General features: G+C 58.4%; 1 protein-coding gene across 1 annotated transcript; it reads left to right on the forward strand.

Moving 5' to 3' along the window:
- The first annotated feature begins 4,579 nt into the window (after positions 1 to 4,579).
- Positions 4,580 to 25,484, forward strand: SIGLEC1 (sialic acid binding Ig like lectin 1). Its single transcript, XM_079307514.1, has 22 exons — positions 4,580 to 4,617; positions 7,128 to 7,221; positions 7,634 to 7,993; positions 8,076 to 8,372; positions 9,274 to 9,537; positions 10,185 to 10,445; positions 11,007 to 11,309; positions 12,974 to 13,228; positions 13,819 to 14,124; positions 14,544 to 14,798; positions 16,530 to 16,823; positions 17,840 to 18,094; positions 18,926 to 19,228; positions 19,713 to 19,967; positions 20,775 to 21,080; positions 21,215 to 21,454; positions 21,583 to 21,885; positions 21,965 to 22,219; positions 23,175 to 23,471; positions 24,249 to 24,348; positions 25,035 to 25,107; positions 25,287 to 25,484. The coding sequence occupies exons 2-22, from the start codon at positions 7,173 to 7,175 to the stop codon at positions 25,302 to 25,304; spliced, it is 5,049 nt and encodes a 1,682-aa protein (XP_079163640.1). The 5' UTR covers positions 4,580 to 4,617; positions 7,128 to 7,172; the 3' UTR covers positions 25,305 to 25,484.
- The last annotated feature ends 1,658 nt before the right edge of the window (positions 25,485 to 27,142 follow it).

Genomic DNA, 27,142 nt, shown 5'->3' on the forward strand with positions numbered 1-27,142 from the left:
GAGCTGGGCTAACTGGATGACTGGATGGGTTGGAGGGAGCTGGGGGGAATCAGAGAGACAGACGGGGAACTGGGAAACTGGGCGGATTGGGGCCAGGAACAGAAATCAGGAGGGCCAGGAACTGGGAGTACTGTAGAGGGGAACTGGGAGAGCCGGGTGAGATGGGCTAACTGGGAGAACGGGACTGGGGCACTGGGGCAGCCGGAGGAGCCCAGCGGGATCCGGAGGAGCCGGGCCGCCCGGGGCCTCGTTCACAGCCCTGCCAAAACAACATTTCCCTGGAGCCGCCTCGCCCGCCGGGGTGACCCTCGGCCGTGGGGACCGGGAGGGGACAGCGAGGCAGCGAGGGGACAGATTCCATACCTGCCACCAACCCCTCCTTGGGAGCCCCCGCGCATTCCACCGCAGGGAATCCAGATGGCGCCCCAACATCTGCCCGGAGCTGAGAAACGCCGGTGGCCACCTCGGGAATGTCCCAGCAGCCGGGATTCCCAAAATTTTTGGAACCCCCACAGCGTTTCCCATCCCCCCAGCCAAGAAAACCCAGTCTGTGTTGACTCAGGTGTCACCGCGGTCCCCGCCGAGCCCAGATTTATTGGATTTGTTCTTTCCCTTCAACTTTTCACGCCGGGAAAGGGAAGGGGGGAATGCGAGAGGGGCTGGAGGGGGGAATCGACCCCACCCCACGGCGCTGCCTCCTCTTCCTCCCGCTCCCTCCACGGGAATTTCCAGGGAATGCGGAATTTTGCGCTGGATTTGGGGTCCCTGGCACAGCCCGCCGCAGGACGAGTGATTTATTCCCGCTGTTCCCATCGCTGTTTTCCTCTCCCACACCCCAATTCCCGGTTATCTCTCCGGCGCGCCGCCCGTCCACGCATTCATCTCCTGGGCATGGATATGAGCCGCATCCCACCCATCCCCACCCCGGACTCGGCTCACCCGCCCTGGGAACGAGAGCGGGACACGCGGGGGGCGAGGGGGGAGTGGGAATTTGTCCCAGGACAGTTCTAATTCCCGGGAGGGATGCTGGTCCCGGGGGGATATGGTCCCTGGAAAGGTTCTAATCCCTGGAAATTTCACATTCCCAGGAAGGTTCTCACTTCCAGGAAAATGCTGGTCCCAGGAGGATGGTAAGTCCTCAGAACACAATTCTCATCCCAGGAAATCTATCATTCCCAGGAGGTTCTGGTGCTCTGGAAAGTTCTCACTCCCAGGAAGGTTCTATTTCCAGGACAATGCTGGCCCAAGGAGGATAGTGGTCCCCTGGAAATTTTCATTCCCAGGAAATTCTGATCCCAGGAAAATGCTGACCCCCAGGAGGATGGGTGGTCTCCAGGAAAGTTCTAATTCCCAGGTGGATGGTGGTCCCAGGAGGATTCTGGTGCCCTGGAAAGTTCTCACCCCCAGAAAGGTTCTCATTCCCAGGAAAATGCTATTCCCAGGAGGATGGTAGTCCTCAGAAAAATTCTCATGCCCAGGAAGGTTCTCATTCCTTGGAAAGTTCTAATTCCCAGGTGGATGCTGGTCCCAGGAGGATGGTAGTCCTCTGGAAGGTTCTAATTCCCAGGAAAATTCTCATTCCCAGGTGGATGTTGCTCCCCAAGAGGATGCTGATCCCAAGTGGACTCTGGTCTTCAGGAAGGTTCTCATTCCCAGGAAAATGCTGGTCCAAGGAGCATGAAAGTCCCCTGGAAATTTCTCATTCCCAGGAAGGTTCTCATTCCCAGGAAAATGCTGGTCCCAGGAGGATTCTGGTCCCCAGGTGGGTCCTGGTTCTCAGGAAGATGCTCATTCCCAAATGCTCCCAAATCCAAGAACCCACAGGCCTGGCACAGCTCCCAGTTCCAAAAGTCCCCAGGACTGGCACAACTCCCAAATCCAAGAACCCATTGGGTTTGGCACACCAACAACCCCCCAGGCCTGGCACAATTCCCAAATCCAGGAGCCCACCCAGATTGGCAAAACCCCCCCACTGGCAACACACCAGGGTTGGCACAAGCCCCATTTCCAAGAGTGTGCCAGGATTGGCACAGTTTCCAACCCCAGGATCCCACAGGCCTGGCACAGCCCCCATTCCATGGTCCCACCAGGAATGGCACAGCTCCCCGTTCCAAAAGTCACCAGGCTTGGCACAGATCCCAAATCCAATAACCCACAGGACTGGCACAGTTCCCAAATACAGGAGCCCACTGGGATTGGCACAGTTCCTAAATCCAGAAACCCACCAAGACTGGCAGAGCTCTCAAATCCAGGAGCCCACCAGGACTGGCACAACTCCCAAATCCAATAACCCACAGCCCTGGAACAGATCCCAAATCCAGGAATCCACCAGGAATGGCACAGATCCCAAATCCAGGAACCCACTGGGATTGGCACAGATCCCAAATCCAGGGACCCACTGGGATTGGCACAGCTCCCAAATCCAGGAATCCACCGGGATTGGCACAGATCCCAAATCCAGGAGCCCACCAGGACTGGCACAGCTCCCAAATCCAGGAGCCCACCAGGATTGGCACAGATCCCAAATCCAGGAGCCCACCAGGACTGGCACAGCTCCCAAATCCAGGAATCCACCGGGATTGGCACAGATCCCAAATCCACTAACCCACAGCCCTGGAACAGATCCCAAATCCAGGAGCCCACCAGGAATGGCACAGATCCCAAATCCAGGAATCCACCAGGAATGGCACAGATCCCAAATCCAGGAGCCCACCAGGACTGGCACAACTCCCAAATCCAGGAGCCCACCAGGACTGGCACAACTCCCAAATCCAGGAGCCCACTGGGATTGGCACAGTTCCTAAATCCAGAAACCCACCAAGACTGGCAGAGCTCTCAAATCCAGGAGCCCACCAGGACTGGCACAACTCCCAAATCCAATAACCCACAGCCCTGGAACAGATCCCAAATCCAGGAATCCACCAGGAATGGCACAGATCCCAAATCCAGGAACCCACTGGGATTGGCACAGATCCCAAATCCAGAAACCCACTGGGATTGGCACAGCTCCCAAATCCAGGAATCCACCAGGAATGGCACAGTTCCCAAATCCAGGAATCCACCAGGAATGGCACAGATCCCAAATCCACTAACCCACAGCCCTGGAACAGATCCCAAATCCAGGAGCCCACCAGGAATGGCACAGCTCCCAAATCCAGGAGCCCCCCAGGAATGGCACAGATCCCAAATCCAGGAGCCCACCAGGAATGGCACAGATCTCAAATCTAATAACCCACAGCCCTGGCACAGTTCCCAAATCCAGGAGCCCACCAGGATTGGCACAGATCCCAAATCCAGGAGCCCACCAGGATTGGCACAACTCCACACCAAAACCCCCCAAACCTGGCACAGCTCCCAAATCCAAGAACCCATCAGGTTTGGCACAATCCCCAATTCCAAACCCCCCCAGGCCTGGCACAATTCCCAACTCCAGCCCCCTCCCCAAGGCCCAGCCCCTCCCCAGTGACCCCCAGTGGCGTCTGGGACATTTCCCAGCGGATCCAGGGCCGGGGGGCACTGGGGGCTGTGGGATCCCCCTGCTGGGTCAGCACTGTGCCTGGCAAGGGGCCGAGGTGCCACAGGGAATTCCCACAGCCAGGCACAAGGTCGGGCACTGACCCCGAGTGGTCACCATGGCAGTGCCACCAGTGCCACCAGTGCCACCAGTGCCACCAGCCCGGGTGACTTCACTCCAGGTGGAAGAGATTTCATCTGGGTCCTGCTCCTCTCCGTCCCCACAGCTGAGAATTCTTCAGGAATTTCCTCTCCTTCCTTTGGGACCTCTCCCATTGTCCCAGGTGGATCCAGCCTGGCCTTGGCACTGCCAGGGATCCAGGGGCAGCAAATCTGGGAATTCCAGCCCAGGCAGGAATTCCTTCCCAAGATCCCAGCCCAATCTCCCCTCTTCCAGTGGAGCCATTCCCTGTGTCCTGTCCCTCCAGGCCTTGTCCCCAATTCCAGCTCTCCTGGAGCCCCTGCAGGGACTCTGAGCATCCCCTGGAATTTTCCCTTCTCCAGGGAACATTCCCAGCTCTCCCAGAGCATTCAACATTCCCTGGACAACCAGGATCCATCCTGGTGACCCCGGAGGACAAACACCATCACTCCCAACATTCCCCTTCCCTTCTTTCCCATTTTATCCCAGCAGGGAGTCACACGATCCGGGATATCCCGGGGTTGGGCTGGGATCGGTTTTCCCGGCCATTGCCCCAATTCCCAGCGCAATCCCAACCCCTCCCCAGCAGGGTGAGGGCAGAGCCGCCCTCGATCCCATCCAAGACACAACAAAAACATTCCCGAATTATCAGCACCAATCCCAAACCGCCCCCACAGGGAACAAAACCAATCCCACCCCCCCCCAGCAGGACCCTAAACCCGGAGACCTCGGAGTGCCCCAAACCCACCCCGGCCCCAAAATCCCGGAATCAGGGAAAAGCTGCTGCTGCCACCACTTCCCAAAATCGGAGCAGGGACACAAAAAGAGGGAAGTGCTGCGGTTTGGGGCTCCTCTCCCTCCTCCCCCCGCTGATAAAGGGACGTCCCTGAGCGCGGGGACAGGCGGCGTCCCCCGTGTCACCGCGCGGGAGGTGGCACTGCCAGAGCCACCGCCAGCACCAGGTAACGCCGTGGTGTGCAGGGATGGGAAAGGTTGGGAATTCTGGGCACTGGGGGTGGGAAAAGTTGGGAATTGAGGGCACTGGGGGTGGGAAAAGTTGGGAATTCTGGGCACTGGGGGTGGGAAAAGTTGGGAATTCAGGGCACTGGGGGTGAGAAAAGTTGGGAATTCAGGGCACTGGGGGTGGGAAAAGTTGGGAATTGAGGGCACTGGGGGTGGGAAAGTTGGGAATTCTGGGCACTGGGGGTGGGAAAAGTTGGGAATTCAGGGCACTGGGGGTGGGAAAGGTCGGGAATTCTGGGCACTGGGGGTGGGAAAAATTGGGAAATCTGGGCACTGGGGGTGGGAAAAGTTGGGAATTCAGGGCACTGGGGGTGGGAAAAGTTGGGAATTCAGGGCACTGGGGGTGGGAAAAGTTGGGAATTCTGGGCACTGGGGGTGGGAAAGTTGGGAATTCTGGGCACTGGGGAAGGGAAAAGTTGGGAATTCTGGGCACTGGGGGTGGATTTTGGAGGATCCTTTTGGGATGAGCCTCTCCTGCCGGGAGCCAGGGAATTCCTGGAATTCCAGGAATCAGATCCAGGGCATCACATCCATCCCTCATCCTGAGGAATGGTGTCCCATCATCCTGGTCCCATCATCCCACAGTCCCTCTGTGGATTTTGGGATGTGATGGAGCTGAAGGGTCCCACATTGGGAATGTCCCCTCTCCATGCTCGTTCTTGTGCCAAAAAGTGACTTTTAAACTGCAGGGATAGGTGGGAGATTGGGAAAAAAATCCCTCCCTCTGATGGTGGGAAGGTTCTGGAATGGAATTCCCAGAGATTTGTGGCTGCCTCGTTCCTGGAGGTGTCCAAGGCCAGGCTGGGCAGGATTTGGAGCCACCCAGGATAATGGGAGATGTCCCTGCCCTTGGAAATGAGACGAGATTTCAACCCCTCCCATCCCAACCCATTCCTTAAATCCCATTTAGGGACACCAGGGACACTTTCCCCTCCCCAGGCTGCTCATCCAGCCCCACACCAGAAGTGTTTTCCTAGAAATCCTTACAGCCCCAGAATCCCAGGAGCATTCCACAGGTCCCCATCCCTCCCTGAGCAGCCCCAAGGAATCGAAACTGGGAGAAGCCCCAGAGAAGAAACGAAACTTGACACCAGCACGAGCCGGGGGCTGGATCCCGGCTCTTCCTTCCTCTTCCTGCACAAATCCCGTGACAATTTGTGAGTTTTACACCGTCCCCCCCTCCGAGCATCAACATCCAGGGGCCACCCCAGCCATTGGCTGTGCTCATTGTCTGGGAAAAATCCCAAACAAAGCTCTGCAGAGCGGGAAATCCACCCCGAAATCCAAGGAGCAGCGAGGAAATTGGAGACAGATGTGGGGAAAGGAGGGGATGGGGGAGAGGGAAAGGCCAGAGCTGGGGCTGGGAGAGGCCTCGTTCCTCGGGACCAGAGGATTTGGAGAACTCCCAGCGATCTGAGCACTGGTTTCCCTGATATTGGGGGAAAATATTGGTGGAATTATTCTGGTTTGTCCCAGAGAGATGAGGGGTGAAACTGAAAGGAATGTCAGGGGTTTGTCTGAAGCTGCAAAAAACCATAAAACATTTTTAATAATTCTCTGTTTATTTTTGGTTTTCCTCTTCCTTTTCTTGGTTTCCTCTTCTGTTTCTTTGTTTTTCTCTTCTTGGTTCCTTTTTCCTTCCTTTCTTTCTTTTCCTTCTCCTTTTCATTTTTTCTCTTGCTCCTTCCTTCCTTCCTTCCTTCCTTCCTTCCTTCCTTCCTTCCTTCCTTCCTTCCTTCCCTCCTTCCTTCCTTCCTTCCTTCCTTCCTTCCTTCCTTCCTTCCTTCCTTCCTTCCTTCCTTCCTTCCTTCCTTCCTTCCTTCCTTCCTCCTTCCTTCCTTCCTTCCTTCCTTCCTTCCTTCCTTCCTTCCTTCCTTCCTTCCTTCCTTCCTTCCTTCCTTCCTTCCTTCCTTCCTTCCTTCCTTCCTTCCTTCCTTCCTTCCTTCCTTCCGTCCTTCCTTCCTTCCTTCCTTCCTTCCTTCCTCCCTTCCTTCCTTCCTTCCTTCCTTCCTTCCTTCCTTCCTTCCTTCCTTCCTTCCTTCCTTCCTTCCTTCCTTCCTTCCTTCCTTCCTTCCTTCCTTCCTTCCTCCTTCCTTCCTCCTCCTTCCTTCCTTCCTTCCTTCCTTCCTTCCTTCCTTCCTTCCTTCCTTCCTTCCTTCCTTCCTTCCTTCCTTCCTTCCTTCCTTCCTCCTTCCTTCCCTCCTTCCTTCCTTCCTTCCTTCCTTCCTTCCTTCCTTCCTTCCTTCCTTCCTTCCTTCCTTCCTTCCTTCCTTCCTTCCTTCCTTCCTTCCTTCCTTCCTTCCTTCCTTCCTTCCTTCCTTCCTTCCTTTTCCCTCTTCTCTCTTCCCTTTCTATTTTCCTCCCCATACTGGGGCCTGTTCTGATTCCAGCAGGATTTATCCCACAGGGATCCATCCCAAGGTCCTCAGCCACCTCCTCTTGTCCCCAGGGTCCCTTGTGCTGGCGTGTCCCTGTGTCCCCTGGCAGTGTCACCATGTACCTGCCCCACTGCCTGGTGCTCCTGGCCAGCCTCATCCCGCCAGGTATGGGGACAATGACACCCTTGGGATTGTCCGCTGGGGGCTGGGAATGGCCCCCACATGGGTGGGGGGAGGAATGTGGGGGATTCCAAGGCTGCTCCTGGGGGGATTCGCTGTGTTCCCACACTGCTGATGGGCAGGGATGGGGTGACATGGTGACAGCCAGGCCATGGCAGCAAGGACAAGGAGCCAGGGTAAGTGAGGAAAGGGGATGGCCAGGAGGTCGCTTTCCCCCTTTTCCTCATTATTTAGGCTGGGAAGATCCAGCTTTTCCCAGTTATCTCCCCCTTCTGTACCCCAAAACCTCCTTTTGGGGGGGTTTATCCCAAATCCCTCCTCCTCTCCCACCTTCCCTGGGGACGTGGGGGGACATGGGGACATTTCAAGCTCCTGATCCCGATTTTCCCTGGCACAGCCCTCAGCTCCTGGGGGGTCTCCTACCCCGAGTCCCTGCAGGCCAGCGGGGGGTCCTGCCTGGTTGTCCCCTGCACCTTCAGCTACCCCGAGGATGTGACAACCGCCGACGGCATCGTGGCCATCTGGTACAAGGACTACGACGGCCAGCGGACGCTGGTGTTCCACTCCACCACCCCCCAGGATGTGGATCCCCATTTTGGGGGTCGTGCCCAGCTCCTGGGGGACCCCACGGCCCGGAATTGCACCCTGCTGCTGCGGGGGGTGACACCAGGGGACAGTGGCCCCTACAGGTTCCGCTTCGAGATCATCAACGGCGACCGCTGGTCGGCGTCGCGGGATGTGGCGCTGAGAGTTTCGGGTGGGTAAAACACCAAAATTCCCAAACAATTCCCTTCCTGCCCTTTCCATGTGCTCACCCTGCCCTCTGCTCTCCATCCCAGAGGATCTGGAGCGTCCCAGTGTCACCAGCAGCCAGGAGCTGACCGAGGGACAAAGATCCACCTTGGAGTGCTCCACGCCCTACGTCTGTCCCGGGGGGGACATCGTCCTGCGCTGGGAGGGCTACGACCCCCGGGGGTCCGAGGTGTCCAGCCGTGTCCAGCTGGACACCAGCGGGGTCAGCAGCCAGGTGAACCTCACCAGCTCCTTCTCCTGGAAGGACCACGGCAAGAAGCTGCTCTGCAAGGTTTCCACCGGATCCAAGAGGGCGAGCGCAGAGCTGGTGCTGCGGGTCAGGCGTACGTGCGGTGGGGACAGGGGGCAGCTCTGCCATGTCCTCCTCCTGCCACCCCCTCCTTCCCCACAGCATTTTCCTCCTGTTTCTCCCTCCCTTTCCTCCTCCTTGGCCACATCTGTCCTTTAGGTGCCACATCCTGCCACCATGTCACTCAACCCCAGTGGGAGTCGTGATGGTTCGTTTGACCCCAGGGTGCAAAAGACAAAAAAGCAAAAGACTCAGGTTTTGTTCAGCAGAAAGCAGCAATGCAGTTTATTGAGTGTAACAATTCAGTTTTGTGATAGAAGAGAGAGAGAGAGAGGTAAAGGAAACAAAGTAAAAGGAGAGAGAGAGAAAGGATGAGAGGAAAGGATGGGATATAGCTACCAAAAGAAGGGACGCATCCTCGAGTTGTCTGATGACAAACATGTCTTTGATCTGTTGGGGAGAAAGAGATCTCAAAGTCTCTTTAGGAAAGTCACTTTTATAGTCCTTTTCCAAAGCAAGTGGCCTCTGGCCAAAAGGTGAGGAGATTTATGGACTATTGTATGTGGAGATCATTGCTCCAACAAACAATGAACAGGGCACTATGAGCAGCACCTGCTCGTGCCATGGCAGCACCAGGCACAGCCACACAGCCCTGGGGCACCAGGCACAGCCAAACAGCCCTGGGCAAGCACCAGCCACAGCCACAAACAGCCCTGGGCAAGCACCAGGCACAGCCACAAACAGCCCTGGGCAAGGATCCACCTGGGCCAGGCCAGAGCTCAGCTCAGAGTGAGTTTTGGGGTCCAGGGGCTCAGTCTCTGATGATGGTCATGAAGCAGAGAAACTTCAGACTGACTCTTCCACACCCATGTCCCCTTCTCCCTGTCCCAGAGTGGTGGCAGCACCTGTGCCCACCTCGCCCCTCTGTCCCGCAGACACCCCCAAGGACACCCAGGTGTCGCTGAGCCCTTCCTCGGGGAACATCGGCGTGGGTGACAACGTGACCCTGAGCTGCCAGGTTGGCAGCAGCCACCCCCCAGTCTCGGGCTACCACTGGTACAAGGACGGGGTGGCCGTGGGCACCGAGCGGGTGCTGGCCCTGCGGGGAGTGCGCCGGGAGGACCACGGGCGCTACCACTGCCAGGCCCAGAACGCCCTCGGCACCGGGGTGTCACCTCCTGTCACCCTCCACGTGTTCTGTAAGTGCCACGGGAGCTCCGAGGGGTGGGACAGGGCTGAGTGTCCCAGGCTGGGTGGGGATGGAGGGGCTGGTGATGCTGGAGGTGCGGGAATTGGGGTGGCCCCGTTGTGCCATGCCGGTGTCCCTTGTCTTTGTGATCCCAGAAAACAGGGAGGGATTGCCAGCTGAGCAAAGCTGGGAAGGACTTGGGAGCTTGTGGAGATCCAGGATCGTTCCCACCCCTGCCATGCTCAGGGGGGCTTCCTGGACACTTCCAGGGATCCAGGGCCAGCCATGGCTTCTCCAGGAATTCCAGCCCAGCGCCCCCACAGGGAAGGGAAGAGGCTCCTCTTCCCATCAGATCCCACAGCAAAGACAAATCCCAGCCTTCCCTGCCAGCTGGAATCCCACAGGGAGCATCTCCCCCCTCAGAAGGGTCCCTCCAAAGCCCCCCTGTGCCCACCCTGAGGGGTGAAAGACCCTTCCCCACCCACCATGAGTGGGGCTTTGCTCTAAACCCAGCTGCCCCCAGCTGACAAACCCAAATGTCCCCCAGCTGTGTTGTCACCCCCTGAGCAGCTCCCATCATCTCCCAGCCTGTGGAATGGGGGATTTGGGGTGGGTCCTGTCTCCAGGGCCATCCTGAGCGTGTCCCTTCTCCCTCAGCCGCCGAGATCTCGGCCAGCCCCGCGGCCGAGGTGCACGAGGGGACGGCCACCACCTTGTCCTGCGATGTCCCCGGGCGGGAGGGACATCCCGAGGAGCTGAGCTACACCTGGTACAAGAACAGTGCCTGGCTCAAGGAGGGCCCGGCCCACACCCTCCTGTTCCCCGCCGTGACTGCCGCTGATGCCGGCTACTACTCCTGCCAAGTGACCAACAGCCAGGGCAGTGACACGGCCCAGCCCATCAGCCTCAGCGTGACATGTGAGTGCCACCAGCTCCTGCCACGTGCAAACCCCCAAAATCCAGGAAATCCCCCGAAAAATTCATGGCAAAGCCTCTTCCTGAGCAGGAGGGACAGGTGAACACAGGAGGTGGTTTTAGCCCTGCTGGTTGAATTGTGTGGGAATACAACAAATTTTGGCTGTGAGTCAGGTGTGAGGGTGGCATTAAGTGACATTTGGGACAGCATCTCCCACTAATCCCCTCCATTGTGTAAGATTTGGGGAAGTTTCTCAGGGAGGATCCATCAGGATAAGAACAGCTCAAGGGATTTTGAAGGGGAAAATAACCCAGCCATGGGTTGATCATGACAATTTTGGGGTAAATCTGAGCCGGTGACACATGGGACAAGCAGACTGTGACATCCAGGTTGGCTGAGGGGACACTTCCCATCCCTGGAAGTGCCCAAGGCCGGGTTGGATGTGACTTGGAGCCACCTGGCATAGAAGTGTCCCTGCCCTTGGATCAACTGAGATTTAATGTCCCCTCTGGGCTTTTCCCTGTGGCCACACCCCAACCTCCACATCCTCTCCCACCCCACAGATCCACCCCGAATTCCCACCCTCACGCTCTTCCAGGAGACCCAGGGTGGCCGGCTGGTCATTGTCCGCTGCACCGTGGACAGCCACCCTCCGGCCACCCTGACCATCGGCCGCGACGGCGCCGTGCTGGCCACCAGCGGGGCTCAGGTGGCCACCCTGGGCCAGCGGCTCGGTGTCACCGCCTCCCGCAATTCCCTGCGGCTGGAACTGCGGGACGCAGGGCCCCGGGATAGCGGGAATTACGGCTGCACCGCCAGCAACGCCCACGGCAACGCCAGCGCCGCCAAAATCCTCGAGATCCGCGGTGAGTCCCGGGGTGATGGTGGATTTGGGGTGATGGGAACCTCCAGAATTGGGGGGACACGGGGGCACCAGGGGACAGTGAGGCTCTGTGGTGTCCCCTCCTCAGTGGTGTCAGAGCTGCTCTCCCAGGTTTTGTTTCCCAAAATGCCAAAATATTCGGTAAATTTATCCGAACTTTATTGCTCCGTTCATCCCCGCCTGTCACTGGCCCCTGATCCCAAAGTCTGGATAATTTGGGGTGACAGAGGCAGCAGAAGGAAAGAGAAGTCCCCCATATCCATGTCCAAGAGGAGCATCCATTAGGATCCCAAAAAACCCCAAAAGTCACCTCCAGGTCCAATTCCAGAGAAACCAAACCTGAATTTGGTTGTCCCAGTGGGGAACTGGAAGTTGGACAAGGCCCAGCCACTGGGAGGAGGGGACAGGGTCTGTCCTGGGAAAACTCACCTGGATGAACCTGGAAAAAACACGAAAGGGTCAGCCCGTTTTGCCCCATTTGCCTGTGCAGTATCCCCAGAGAATGTCACCCCTCAAAGACCCCACAGATTCCAGCGAGGGAGGAGACTCTGGAAAGCCAAATGGGGAATTGCAGCTGGAAGGATCCATGGGAAGGATTTCCCTCCGTCCTGGTTTAAGGACAGGTGTCTGCCAAAAAAGGCAGAAGATTCTCTTTGAAATGGACAATGTAAACCCCCTTCCTCCAAATTATTATAAATTTGAAATTAAGGGGCTCTCAGGCAAAGAGATGGGAATTAGGAATAACAGTTCTTTACTAGGAAAATTAAAATAGAAATGCAGTATTACATAGAACAATCCCAGCCCTGCCAGAGTCAGAATCCAAGCTGGCACAGTCAGTCAGTCAGGGTGGTGGCACAGTCCCATTCCATGGTGCTGCATCCTCCTGCAGGGGCAGATGTGGCTCAGCTGGAGCAGTGCTCCTGGAGAAGGTGCAGTTTCCTCTGAAGCTCCAGGGATGATGTGCAAGGGTCTGGCTTTCCTCTGGGATCCAGTGGAAAGGCTGCTCTGGTGTTCCAAATCTCAGTTTTTCTCTGGGTAGGAAAGGCTTGGCTCCTGCCCTGGCTGGAGCATCTCCCAGTGGGATGATGGAATTTTATCAGCCATGCCCTGGGACTCAGTGGCCATGAACAGGAGATATCTGCTGGAGGGAGGATGGGCTGTGGGAAGATAAAGATGATTGCCCAGCTGGTTTTTAACAATGGCCCATTAACAGGAGATATCTCCCACAGGGATAAGATTCACTGCCACACCCAGTTTTTTAACAATGGCCCATTAACAGGAGATATCTCCCACAGGGATAAGATTCACTGCCACACCCAGTTTTTAACAATGGCCCATTAACAGGAGATATCTCCCACAGGGATAAGATTCACTGCCACACCCAGTTTTTAACAATGGCCCATTAACAGGTGATACCTGCTGGGTGAAGGGTGGGTCATGGAAAAGTAAAGATGACTGTCCCAGCTGGTTTTTAACACCTGACCCAGTAACAGGAGATATCTGCTGGAGGGAGGATGGGCTGTGGGAAGATAAAGATGATTGCCCAGCTGGTTTAAAGATGGCCCATTAGCAGAGAATATGTGCCAGGAGATCAGGGGCACTGCCCCCACCCTCCTTCCCTGATTTCCCTCTCCCTCCTCTCCTCAGCTGCGGGGCTCCTGGTCCAGCCCTCGGAGGAGGTGACAGAGGGGACAGCGGTCACCCTGACCTGCGTGGGGACGGGGGACACAGCGGAGGAGCCGCTCTATGCCTGGTACAGGAATGGCCGGAGGCTCCGGGAGGGCTCATTCCCAACCCTGGAATTCCCATCCATCCGCAGCGACGATGCCGGAACCTTCCAGTGCCAGGTCCGGAGCAGGAAAGGCAGTGACACGTCAGAGGCTGTCCCGCTCCGAGTGTTCTGTGAGTGAGAATTCCAAAGGGAATTCCTGGGGCTGAGGTTCCCACCATCCCCACCCACCATGGCCAAGGAGCTCTTGGGTGGGAATGTGGGGAGGGGGAAAAATTCCTTTCGGTGGGTAAATCCAGGAGGAGGAATTTGGAGGATTTTAAGAGCTATAAATGGTGATAGAACCACGGATGGGTTGGATTTGGGGGACCTCAAAGCTCGTCTCATCCTGACCCCTCTGCTGTGGGCAGGGACATCTCCCACTAGACCAGGTCCAACCTGGATGTCCAAGAGTTTCTCAGGCAGCACTGGAAGCTTCAATCCCTTGGATTCTGAGGGTTTTCCCAGTGGTGGTTTGTCCCTGGTTTGGGTTGGGAGGGATCTCAAAGCCCTTCTTATTCCAACCCCTCTCCTCTTGGCAGGGACACATCCAGATTATTTAAAATAATAATAATAATAATAATAGTAATAATAATAATAATAATAGTAATAATCCCAAATAAAAACTCCCATCCAACCTGGATGCTCAGGAGGTGCTGGAAGCATCAACCCTTTGGATTCTGGGAGTTTTTCCAACATCACAGATCCACTTTTTCCCCCACAGACCCCCCAAGGCCGCCAGTGCTGAGCACATTCCTGCAGAGCCAGGGTGGGCGCCTGGGCATCATCCAGTGCTCTGTGGAGAGCGATCCCGAGTCCAACCTCACCCTCCAGAGAGGGGACAATGTCATTGCCTGCACCCAGGGCTGTCCCCAAGCCACCACCAGCCCCAGGGTCCAGGTCACCAGGTCCTACAACAGCCTGAAGGTGGAAATCCGGGATGTGGTGGTGGAGGATGAGGGGATTTACGTGTGCCAGGCGAAAAATTCCCAAGGATCTGCCAGCTCCACCGTGGATTTCAAGGCTGACAGTGAGTGGGGACAGGGGACAGGATTGTGGCATCTGGGATTGTCCTGGGAGAGGGGAGCGTGGGAAGGGAATGCTGGAGGAGGAGGAAAGCTCGGGAGATGGTGGCAGGAGTAGCAGAAATGCCACATGGAAATGCCACATGGAAATGCCACATGGCCACAAAATCCAGACATGGTGGTTCCCCCATGACATTCCAACCCCTGGCAGGGGTTCCCTGGCTGTGTGTGACAGGAGCACTGAGCAAAGCATGGCCAAGGGATGTCCCTGGGTTGGTGGCACTGCCAGGCTCAGAGCTGTCCCCACCATAGCACTGTGACATCAGCCAGAATTTGCCCCATGGGGTAACCACGCTGTCCTTGGGTGGCTTTGGGCTGTTGTCACCCCACCGTTGACACAGACCCCGCGTCCTCCTGCCCACAGCTGCCAATGTCACCGTGTCCCCATCCCCCCGCGTGCTGGAGGGTGACAATGCCACCCTCACCTGCCACCTGAGCAGCGGCTCCACGGCTGTCCCCAACGTCACCTGGTACCACAACGGGCAGCGGATCCCCGGGGGCTCGGCCCCCTCGCTGGTGCTGCGGCCGGTGGCCAGCAGGGACGCCGGGCTCTACCGGTGCCGGGCCAGCGCCGCGGGCGGCAGCCGGAGCTCTCCCCAAGTGCTCCTGGATGTGCTGTGTGCGTCCCTGTCCCCTTCCCTTTCCCTGTTCCCTTTCCCTGTTCCCTTTCCCTGTCCTTGTTCCCTGTTCCCTGTCCCTGTTCCTTTTCCCTCTTCCCCGTTCCCTTTCTCTCTTCCCTGTTCCCTCTTTCCCGTTCCCTTTCCCTCTTTCCCGTTCCCTTTCCCTCTTCCCTGTTTCCCGTTCCCTTTCCCTCTTCCCCGTTCCCTTTCCCTCGTCCCCGTTCCCTTTCCTTGTTCCCGTTCCCTTTCCTTGTTCCCCGTTCCCTTTCCCTCGTCCCCGTTCCCTTTCCCTCGTCCCCGTTCCCTTTCCCTCGTCCCCGTTCCCTTTCCCTCGTCCCCGTTCCCTTTCCCTCTTCCCCGTTCCCTTTCCCTCGTCCCCGTTCCCTTTCCCTCTTCCCCGTTCCCTTTCTCTTTTCCCTCTTCCCCGTTCCCTTTCCTTCTTCCCCGTTCCCTTTCCCTCTTCCCCGTTCCCTCTTCCCTTTTCCTCTTCCCTTTCCCCTTCCCATCTTTTCTTCTCTCCTTCTCCCCTTTCCCCCTTTCCTTTCCTCTTTCCCTTCCCCTTTCCCTTTCACTTGTTTCCCTTTTCACTTTTTGTTCTCTTCCCCTTTTGCCCTTTTTCTTTTAATGTCACCTTTTCCTTTTCACATTCCCTTTCCCTTACCTTGTCCCTTCTCTTCCCCTTCTCTCCTTCTCTCCTTTTCCCCTTTTCCCTATCTCTTTCCCTTCCCCCTTCCTTCTTCCTTTCTGTTTCCTTTTCCACTTCCCATTCTCTTCCACTTTCTCCCTTTTCCTTTCAATTTCCCCTTTTTCCTTTCCTTTTCCCTTTCCCATTCCCTTTCCCTTCACCATCCCCTTATGTTTCCCTTTTCTCTTCCTTTTCCTTATGTTTTTCATCTTCCTTTTGCCCTTTTCCTTTATTTTATTTCCCCCTTTCCCCTTTCTGCTTTCCCCTTTTCCTTTCACTTCACCATCTCCTTCTGTTTCCCTTTTCCCTTTTCCTTCTCTTTTTCATCTTCCTTTTGCCCTTTCCCTTTTCCCCTTTCCGCTTTCCCCTCTCTTCTTTCCTCTTTCTCTCTTTCTCTTTCCCTTTCCCTTTCTCTTTCTCTTTCCCTTTCCCTTTCCCTTTCCCTTTCCCTTTCCCTTTCCCTTTCCCTTTCCCTTCACCATCCTCTTGTGTTTCCCATTTGCTTTCCCCTCTCTTCTTTCCCCTTTTCCTTTCCCTTTTCTCCATTTCCTTTTCCCCGTTTCCTTTTCCCGTTTCCTTTCCCCTTTTCCTTTCCCCTTTTCCTTTCCCCTTTTCCTTTCCCCTTTTCCTTTCCCCTTTTCCTTTCCCCTTTTCCTTTCCCCGTTTCCTTTTCCCGTTTCCTTTTCCCGTTTCCTTTCCCCTTTTCCTTTTCCCCTTTTCCTTTCCCCTTTTCCTTTCCCCTTTTCCTTTCCCCTTTTCCTTTCCCCTTTTCCTTTCCCCTTTTCCTTTCCCCTTTTCCTTTCCCCTTTTCCTTTCCCCTTTTCCTTTCCCCGTTTCCTTTCCCCGTTTCCTTTCCCCGTTTCCTTTCCCCGTTTCCTTTCCCCTTTTCCTTTCCCCTTTTCCTTTCCCCTTTCACCTCCCCCTTCTCCCTTTTTCCCTTTTCCCTCTCCCCTCCATCCCCTCCCAGACCCCCAGAGCAGTGACCCCTCCCCAGATCCCCTCTCCCGATGGCATTCCCAGCCTCTCACCCCATTCCCCCCCACAGACCCCCCTCGGGACCCTCTCCTGACGGCTTTCCTGGAGGCCGAGCGGGGCTCCCTGGCCATCTTCCAGTGCTCCGTGGCCAGCAACCCCCCGGCCCAGCTGGCCCTGCTCCGGGACCAGGAGCCGGTGGCCACCAGCGCCGGCGGGAGCAGCCCGCGGGTCACGGTCTCCGCTGTCCCCAACTGGCTACGGGTGGAGATCAGGGAGGTGACACCGGCGGACGATGGCAGCTACCGGTGCACGGCCACCAACGCGCACGGCTGGGCGGAGCGACGGCTGTACCTGCGCGTGCAAGGTGGGAGCCGGGATTCGGGATGGGAGCGGCTCCTCCCATGGGAATGACCACGTGTGTGAGCTCCCAGTGCCACCAGGTCCCTCCCTGTGCCACCAGATCCCTCCCTGTGCCACCAGGTCCCGTCAGTGCCACCAGATCCTTCCCTGTGCCACCAGATCCCTCCCTGTGCCACCAGAACCCTCCTGGTGCCACCAGGTCCCTCCCGGTGCCACCAGATTCCATCCAGGGATCGGAGCAGCTCGTCCCATGGGAATGACCATGTGTGTGCGCTCCCAGTGCCACCAGATCCCCTCAGTGCCACCAGAACCCTTGCAGCACTGCCAGGTCCCTCCCGGTGCCACCAGGTCCCTCCCGGTGCCACCAGATCCCTCCCAGTGCCATCAGATCCCTCCCACTGCCACCAAATCCCTCCTGCGGACTGGAGTGGCTCATTCCATGGGAATGACCCCATGTCTGTGCTCCCAGTGCCACCAGATGCCTCCCAGTGACACCAGATCCCACCACTGCCACTGGATTCCACCAGTGCCACCAGATCACATCCAGGGATCGGAGTGGCCCATCCCATGGGAATGACCACGTGTCTGCACTCCCAGTGCCACCAGATCCCGCTCAGTGTCACCAGATCACACTCAGTGCCACTGGATCCCTCCCAGTGCCATCAGATCACACTCAGTGCCACCAGATCACATCTAGCACCACCAGATCCCTCCCAGCACCACCAGATCACACCTAGCGCCACCAGATCCCCCCCAGTGCCACCAGATCCCCCCCAGTGCCACCAGGTCCCCCCCATTGCCACCCCTTGCCCACATTCCAATACCTCAGCCCTGGGCATGTCCAGGAGGATTTGGGGACACTCTAAGGGGACAGGGAGCACCAATGTCACATCGGAGCTGCCTCAAATCCTTGGACAGAGTGGGAATGTCACACCCCACAGGTTATGGAAGTGACGAGGGGACACCGGCAGTGCCGAGCTCTGCCCTGTCCCCTCTGAGGTGGCACTGTCCCTGCTCCAGCCACCCGAGTCCTGATCTCACCGTCCTCGGAGGTGCTGGAAGGTGACAACGTGTCCCTGATGTGCCAGGTGGCCGGAGAGCCACCGGGTGACACCGTCTACTCCTGGTACAAGGACAGCAAGTGGCTCCAGGAGGGTCCTGACAGTGTCCTCGTGCTGTCCCGTGTCACCAGCGCTGCCACCGGGCTCTACCACTGCCGGGCCCGGGGCTCCGCGGGGACCAGCGCGTCCCCCGCTGTCACCCTGAGCGTCCACTGTGAGTGGGACACGCCAGGGGACAGAGGAGAGGGAACGGGGCGGGTGGGGTGGGATGGGATGGGATCAACGGGAACAATGGGATCAATGGGATGAGATCAATGGGATCGATGGTATGGGATCAGTGGGATGGGATGGGGTCAATGGGATCACTGGGGTGGAATGGGATCAATGGGATGGTATCAATGGGATCAGTGGGATGGGATGGGGTCAATGTGATCAATGGGATGGAATGGGATCAATGGGATGGTATCAATGGGATCAGTGGGATGGAATGGGATCAATGGGATGGGATCAATGAGATCAACGGGATCAATAACATCAATAGGATGGGATGGGGTCAATGGGATCAATGGGATGGGATCAGTGAGATGGGATGGAATCAGTAGGATAAATGGGATGGGATCAATGGGATCACTGGGATGAAATGGGATCAATGGGATGGTATCAATGGAATCAATGGGATCAACAGGATCAATGGGATCAATATGGTCAATAGGATGGGATGGGATCAATGGGATCAGTGAGATGGGATGGGATCAGTGGGATCAATGGAATGGGATGGGATCAATGGGATCACTGGGATGAGATCCATGGCATGGCATGGCATCAACGGGATCAATGGGATCAGTGTGATGGGATAATGGGATAGGATAACGGGATGGAACAGGACAGGACAGGATGATGGAATGGAACGATGCCACTGGGATGGTGCCGTTGGGATGTCACCATGGGATGTCACCATGGGATGGCACCGAGCTGGCCCTGTCCCCTCGCTGTGTCCCGGGGGTCTCTGGGTGCATCCTCAAGTCTCTCCCCCCGTCCCGTGCAGACCCCCCACGGACCCCAGTGCTCAGCACCTTCCTGGAGCCCCCGTGGGGCCAGCGTGGGATGCTGGAGTGCTCCGTGGACAGCTCCCCGCCGGCACAGCTCGCCCTCTTCAAGGACGGGGCCCTGGTGGCCTCCACGGCGCTGTCACCGCCCGTCCCCCGGCCACGGCTCAGTGTCACCTGGGCCACCAACGCGCTGCGTGTCCGTGTCCAGCCCGTGCTGCTGCAGGACGAGGGCGAGTACCGGTGCCTGGCCACCAACGGCCACGGCAACGCCAGCACGGCCGGGAACTTCTCTGGAGGCGGTGAGGGAATGGGATGGGAATGGAAATGGGAATGGGAATGGAAATGGAAATGGGGATGGGATGAGATAATGGGAATGGGAATGGGATGATGGGGATGGGATGGGATAATGGGATGGGATAATGGGATGGGATAATGGGATGGGATAATGGGATGGGATGGGAGGGGATAATGGGATGGGATAATGGGATGGGATGGGATGGGATGGGATGGGATGGGATCTATGGAATAGGAACAGGAACAGAAACAGGGTGGGAAGGGGGTGGAGAGTAGGGAAGGGGGATGGGGATGGGGATGGGGATGGAAATGAGAATGGGAATGGGGATGGGGATGGGAACAGGAATGGGAATTGGAATGGGAATGGGAATGGAATGATGTCACCTGTGGGTTGTGGTGACCATTCCCTCTTTTTGCTGTCCCGCAACTCCCTGACCTTTCCTATCTTGGAAAATGAGGGATCCCCCCTTTTTCCTCCCCTCCTCGCAGCCGCCCGGGTCTGGATCCGGCCGTCCCCATCCGTGCGGGAAGGGGACAACGCCACCCTCACCTGCATGGTGGCAGGAGGGGACCAGGACGTGCTGAGCTACACCTGGTACAGGAACCAGGTGTGGCTGGGCACCGGCTCTTCCCAAAATCTCACCTTCCCTGCCGTCACCGCCTCCGACGCCGGCTCCTACCAGTGCTCCGTACAGACCCCGGCCTGGAACCACAGTGCCACCCCTGCCACCCTCAGTGTCCTCTGTGAGTCCCCCAGGGCAGCTTGGTGTCACTTGGTGTCGCTCAGTGTCACCCCTCAGTCGGTTCTGTTGGCTGGAGGGACGGTTCAGTAAGGCTTGGTTTTATTAGAGGGGGTTAATTAATTAGTGGGGCTCAAAGAATGTATTCCAGAGGATAATTAAGCCAAGCTTTACACCCCAGACCTGCCCAGAGACCCCAAAAACCTTCTCCAAGTTTTCTTGTGCTCCACACCAAACCCAGCAGGAAAATCCTTGGCTTTCACAAATTAATGCTGGATTTAGGGCCCCTTTTTTTTTTCAGAAAATCAAAACCAGACTTTGCTTTAAAAAAAAAGAAAAAGAAAAAATGTTGTTAGGAGTTAGAACAGGAGGGTTTTTTCCCCTTTTTTATGAGAAAAAGATGGTGTTAATTTATAAATCTTCAGGATGAATGTGGGATGGTTGGAGGCTCTGGAGCATGGGGAATCCTTGGCATGAAGGGGTTGGAAAAAGCTGAGGGAGCTGGAAAGGGGCTCAGGCTGGAGAAAAGAGGGATCAGGGGGAACCTTGTGGCTCTGCACAACTCCCTGACAGGAGGGGAACAAGGGACAGGACAAAGGGACATGGCCTCAAGCTGTGCCAGGAGAGGTTTGGGTTGGATATTGGGAATTTCCCACCTGGGAAGTGCAGTGGTGGAGTTCCATCATCCTTGGGATGTGACAGCTCAGATGACCTCAGAGCTCTTTCCCACCATTCTAATTCCACATTATCATTCCAATTCCCAACCATCCCATCGTTATCTCGTGCTCCGTGGTTTTTCCCCACCCCGCAGACCCCCCCAGGAACCTGCGGCTGCAATCCTTCGTGGAGAGCAGCCGGGGCTCGGCCACCATCCTGCTCTGCTCCGTGGACAGCCGCCCCCCGGCCCGGCTCACCCTGCTCAGGGGGGGACACCCGCTGGCCTCCAGCCCCCCCGGGGGAGGTGACACCCCCCGGCAGAGCATCCGCGTCTCCCCCTCTCCCAACGCGCTGCGCTTGGAATTGCGGGAAGCGTCCGAGGAGGATGAGGGTGAATACGAGTGCCAGGCGCGGAGCGCCCTCGGTGTCACCCGCGCGTCCCTCACGCTCCGCCTGCAAGGTGAGGAGAGGGGACAAACTCTTGGGGACACTCCCAAGAAGGGTGCAGGTTTGGGGGTGCTCGATTTTAGAGGAGCTGGAGCGGTTTGGGTTTGAAATTTGCGCGGCTAAAATCCTTCTTCGCCCCCGCCGCAGCCACCAGGGTGCTGGTGCGACCCTCGGCCGAGGTGGCGGAGGGGACAGAGGTGACACTGACGTGCCAGGCCCCCCGCGCGCAGCCGGGGACCGTCTACACGTGGCTCAAGAACGGGCGGTGGGTGACAGAGGGACCCGAGCCCTCGCTGGCGCTCCGCGGCCACCGCTCCGACGCGGGGCTCTACAGCTGCAGGGCGGGCCGGGGTCCCCCAGCGCCCCCCGCCACCCTCACCGTGCTCTGTGAGTGGGGTCGGGAGGGGACACGGTGTGTGTCGCCACCCCGCGACAGGCGGCGACAGCGCAGGGTGTTTTTTGGGGGTGGCCTCCGCACGGGCGTGGGGACACACGCGCTGTCCTTGTCGCCGCAGACGCCCCGCAGCAGCCCAGCTTCGTGGCGCTGGCGGAGCCCCGCGGGGGGCGACAGGCGGTGCTGCTCTGCTCGGCCGATGGTGTCCCCACGCCGGACATCGCCGTCAGCAGGGGACAGGGCCACCCAGCCCTGGCCACCAACCGCGGTGGCACTTCTGACCCCCGCTTCGAGGTGCGGGCCACCCCCACGTCGCTGCGGGTGGCGATGGCGGGGCTGGAGCTTGGGGACGCGGGGCTCTACCTGTGCTCGGCCACCAACAGCCGCGGCTCGGTGGCCACCTCCCTGCGGCTGGAAGTGCCAGGTGAGCTGTCCCCAAAGTCCCCAAATTCGTGGGGTTGTCCCTTTGGGAGCTTCCCTGAGTGGCCGCTGTCCCTCCTCAGGGGTCACGCTGAGCGTGCAGCCATCACAAGAAGTCCCCGAGGGCACCAAGGCCACCATGAGCTGCTCGGCCACCGCCTGGGGGGACAAAGGTGACAACTACACGTGGTACCGCGACGGGAGGTGGCTTTGGGAGGGACCCTCCGCTTCCTTCGTCCTCAGCCCCGTGTCCAGCGCCGACGGCGGCTCCTACCAGTGCCGGGCCAGCGGGACATGGGGCACGGCCACCTCTGTCCCCGTCAGCCTCAGCGTCCTCTGTGAGTGTCCCCAGCGCCACCCAGCCCCTGCCACTCCTGTCACCTCCGCAAGGGCAGCAGGTTTTCCTCCTTTTCCTCTTCCTGCCCTGCTTCTCTCCCTTGGGGGATTTTTTTTTTTTTTTAGGTGGATTTGGGGTTAAAATGCTCCAAAATAGGAATTCCTTGGCTGGGTGGGGAATGAGGGGGTGGGGAATATGAGAAGCCACCAGAGCAGGGATGGATGGGATGGGGATGATCCAGGATGGAAAAATGATGAGTTGAGAATCATTTGGTGACCTGGGAAAGGGGATTTTGGGGGATTATTTTTTAGGTGGATTTGGGGCCAAAATACTACAAAACTGAGAAATTCTTTGGCTGGGTGTGGAATGAGGGGTTGGGGAATATGAGAAGCCACCAGAGCAGGGATGGATGGGGTGAGGATGATCCAGGATGGAAAAATGATGAGTTAAGAATCTTTTGGTGACCTGGGAAAGGGGATTTTGTTTTTTTGGGTTTTTTTTAGGATTGATCCTTCAGAAGTTGGATTTGGAGCCAAAAAGCCCCAAACTGAGGGATTGTCCAGCTGGGGTGGGAGAAGGCATGATGATGATCCAAGCTGGAGGGGGGAGACACCAGGAAGTTTTTGGGAAAGGAATTTGGGGTTGTTCTTTAGGACTGACCCCTCAAAAATCAGAAGCTCCAAGCCAGGAAACTCCTCCAGCTTTGGGGCAGCAAGACAAGAACTGGGGAGGGTTTGAATCCCGCAGGACCAGGACGAGCAGGATGGGACAGATCCCAAAAATCAGATTTGGAGCCCAGAAGCTCCAAGCCAGGAAACTCCTCCAGCTTTGGGGCAGCAAGACAAGGACTGGGGAGGGTTTGAATCCTCCAGCACCGGGACAAGCGGGATGGGACAAATCCCTTAAATGAATTTTGGTGGCCGTGTCCCGGTGCCACCCTCTGTGTCCCCTCGCAGACCCTCCTCGGGCCGTCTCGGTCAGCACCTTCCTGGAGAGCAGCGGCGGGCGCGGCGCCGTCGTGCTGTGCACGGCCGAGAGCCACCCGCCCTCCCGGCTGGCCCTGAGCCACCAGGGCCACCTGCTGGCCACCAGCCTGTCCCCCGCTGTCACCCCGGGGGTCAGGGCTGTCCCCTCGCACAACGCCCTGCGCCTGGAGCTGCTGGCCGCGGGGACAGGGGCTGGGGGACGCTACGTGTGCGTGGCCACCAACGCCCTGGGCAACGCCACGGGCAGCGCCGAGCTGGATGTGCGCAGTGAGTGGAAATCCTAAAAAAAAAAATAACCAAAATGGGAATCGCTGGAAGTGGGGGATGGGATTGAGGGAGGGGTGGGACGGTAAAATAGGGGGGTGGCACTTGTGGGTGTGTTGGGGACACCCTGGACAGGGGAGGAGTTTGGGGTCACACCTGCACAGGTGAGGAGTTTGGGGTCACACCTGCACAGGTCATGAGTTTTGGGGTCACACCTGTACAGGTGAAGAGTTTGGGGTCACACCTGTACAGGTGAGTTTTGGGGGCACACCTGCACAGATGAGGAGTTTTGGGGTCACACCTGCACAGGTGAGGAGTTTTGGGGTCACATCTGTACAGGTGAACTGTCTTTGGGGTCACACCTGTACGGGTGAGGAATTCTGGGGGCACACCTGCACAGATGAGGACTTTTGGGGCACACACCTGTACAGGTGAGGAGTTCTGGGGTCACACCTGTACAGGTGAGGAGTTTAGGGTCACACCTGGACAAGTGAGGAGTTTTGGGGTCACATCTGCACAGGTGAGAAGTTTTAGGGCACACAGTTTGGGGGATGCTGTCCCTTGCAGGGTGGCCTTTAGGACAGGGCACAGTGGCAGGCAGCAGCAGCAGTTGTCCCCAGCTGTGACCACCCCACCCTGTGTGTCCCCCCCAAACGCTGCCTGTCCCCACCCCTGCATGCCAAGGGGTGTCCCCCACTTTGACTGTCACCCCAGTGTCCCCTTCACCCCTTTTGGGGCACCCCAAGCTCTGGGGTGGCACTGACTCCTCTCTGTCCACAGCTCTGAGCCACCTGAGGACCTTCCAGGTCCTGTCCGGGCTGCTCGTGGCCATCGTGGCCGTGGCCACCGTGGCCCTGCTGGCCGTGAAGGTGTGGCCCAGGTGATGTCCTGGATGGGGTGGGGTGGGGGGACAGGGACACTGGGATCAGGGGACAGGGACCCCAGGGTGGGACAGGGACACTGGGAATGGGACAGGGACCTGGAGGTGGCACAAGGACCCCAGGGTCATGAAAAGGACCCCCAGGGTGGGGGAATGGGGACCCCGGGGTCAGGGACCCTTGGGTGGCACAGGGACACTGGGATGGGAGCACAGGGACACCAGAGTGGCACAGGGAACCCAGGGTGGGGGGACAGTGACCTGGAGGTGGCACGGGGACCCCAGTGTCAGGAAAAGGACCCCCAGGGTGGGGGAATGGGGACCCCAGGGGGGGACAGGGACCCTGGGATGGGGGACAGGGGCACCAGAGTGGCACAGGGACCACAGGATCAGGGGACAGGGACAGCAGGGTGGGACAGGGACCCTGGGATGGGAGCACAGGGACACTGGGGTGGGACAGGGACCCCGGGATCAGGGGACAGGGACACTGGGAATGGGGGGACAAGGACCCCAGGGTGGGGGACAAGAACCCTGGCATCAAGACACAGCCCTCGGGCTGTTGGCACAGTGACCCTGGCATGGTGACAAGGGGCCCGGGGTGGTGGCACAGTGACCCTGGCACGGTGACAAGGGGCCCGGGGTGGTGGCACAGCCCCAGGGGTGGCAGCTCCCTGTGTTCCCTGTGCCAGGCTCAGGAAATCCCAGAGCTGGTCCCGTGCCGAGGACACCCTGGAGCTGAGGAGCAAACCGGACCTGTCACAGGTGGGGACATCGGGGGGTCACTGTCACAGCGACAGGAGCTTTTTGGGGACCCAAAATCCCCGTCCCAGCCTCATCCCGAGGGGCTCCGTGGTGCCAGCCCCTCCAGGGCTGCTCGGGATCATCCTCTGTCCCCATGGAATGTCCCCAGCCAAGGACAAGGTGTCCCCAACCTTTTGCAGATGGATGGAGCATCCTGACCTGGTGGCTCTTGGACCCCATTCCAGCTGTGGCCGCTGGAATTTCCCGATCCTGGCTGGATCCAGGGACTCCCCCAGCCCCGTTCCAGCCCCTCACCCCTTCCCGATGGATTCTGTCACCTCCTCTTGTCGCCGGTGACACCTCCGGGCTGGGAAAATCCCGGAAAAAAAATAAAATGAAACCTGGGGACATCCTGTTTGTCACCACCGTGCTCCTGTCCCATTTTCCCTGCCCTCCATCCTGGTGTCCCCTCGGAGAGGGGGACACATGTGTCCCCAAGCCTCCCGTGTCCCCTCGATGGGGAGCTGGGGCTGGGGGCTCTGCTTGCTGTGCCGTGTCCCCTCTGGCCCTGTCCCCTCTGGCCGTGTCCCTGCTGCCATTAGATGTCACTCTGCAGCCACCCGGCCACCAGGCGCGGCCTCGGGGATGGGATTTTGGGATATGGAGATGGAGCTTCCGGGGAATAGGGGGATTTGGGGGTTTTAATCCCCCTGCCAGAGCAGGACGCTGGGCTGTCCCCAACCCTGTCACTGTTCTGGTCCCTGTGTCCCCATCCCTGTCCCCAGTCCTGTCCCTGTCCTTGTCCCCATCCCCATTTCCATCCCCATCTCCAGTCCCATTCCTGTCCTCAATCCTGTCCCCTTTTCTCTTCTCATCCTCATCCGTGTCCCAATCCCTGCCCTCATCCCTGTCCCCATCCACACCACCAGTCCCATCCTGTCCCCATCCTTGTCCCCATCCTGTCCCCATCCCTGTCCCCTGTCCACGGGTGGTGGCAGTGTCACAGCAGGGTGGCGCGGTGGTGACATCGCGCTGGCAGGGCGGCAGCAGGGCGGTGACAGCGCCGAGGTGACAGCCTGGTGTCACCAACCCTCCCCCCCGCGCCTCCTCCCCGCCATCCCCGCCAGCACCGAGGGGCAGCGGGGTCAAACTTTGTCACCTGCGTCCAGCTGGTGACAAAGGTGACCCGGCCGCTCCCTCCCTCGGGCTGGCTGTCACCTTTGCGAGGACCCCCCGCTCCAGAGCCACCGCCCCCAGCGCCACCACCCCGCGTCCTCCTCGGCCACCTGCGCCCGCCCAGCCCCCGGCGCGACCCCTCCCCTCCTCCCGCTGCTGCTCTGCCGGCCCGGAGCGCGGGAATTATGGGATGGGATGGGATGGGATGGGATGGGATGGGATGGGATGGGATGGGATGGGATGGGATGGGATGGGATGGGATGGGATGGGATGGGATGGGATGGGATGGGATGGGATGGGATGGGATGGGATGGGATGGGATGGGATGGGGGCGGGGTTTGGGGCCTGCCAAACCAACAGCACGAGCAGATTCCAGCTGTTCCCAGTGGCAGCATCCTGCACTTTGGGGGTGACCCCAGCGGTTTGGGGGTCCCCATGTAATGATGGGGACAGACCAGGACGGGGCAGAGCCGGGACATCGCCCTGGAGATCCCAAACCCCTGATGAGCAGCTGGGAAAGGTGGGGAGCAGCCGGGAGCGGGGTTGGGGTACCTGGATGGATTAACCCGTGCCAGCCCTGCAGGAATTGGGATGCCCGGCTGTTCTAACCCGTGCCAGCCCAGCAGGAATTGGGGTGCACAGCCCTGCAGGAATTGGGGTGCCCGGCTGCTCTAACCCGTGCCAGCCCTGGGGGAATTGGGGCACACAGCCCTGCAGGAATTGGGATGCCCGGCTGCTCTAACCCGTGCCAGGACTGCCGGAATTGGGGTGCCTGGATGGATTAACCCGTGCCAGCCCTGCAGGAATTGGGGTGCCCGGCTGTTCTAACCCGTGCCAGCCCTGCAGGGACGCCCCTGGGCGGGCACGGAGCCAGCGATTA

Source organism: Erithacus rubecula (assembly GCF_903797595.1).
Source record: "Erithacus rubecula genome assembly, chromosome: 5".
Taxonomy (NCBI): domain Eukaryota; kingdom Metazoa; phylum Chordata; class Aves; order Passeriformes; family Muscicapidae; genus Erithacus; species Erithacus rubecula.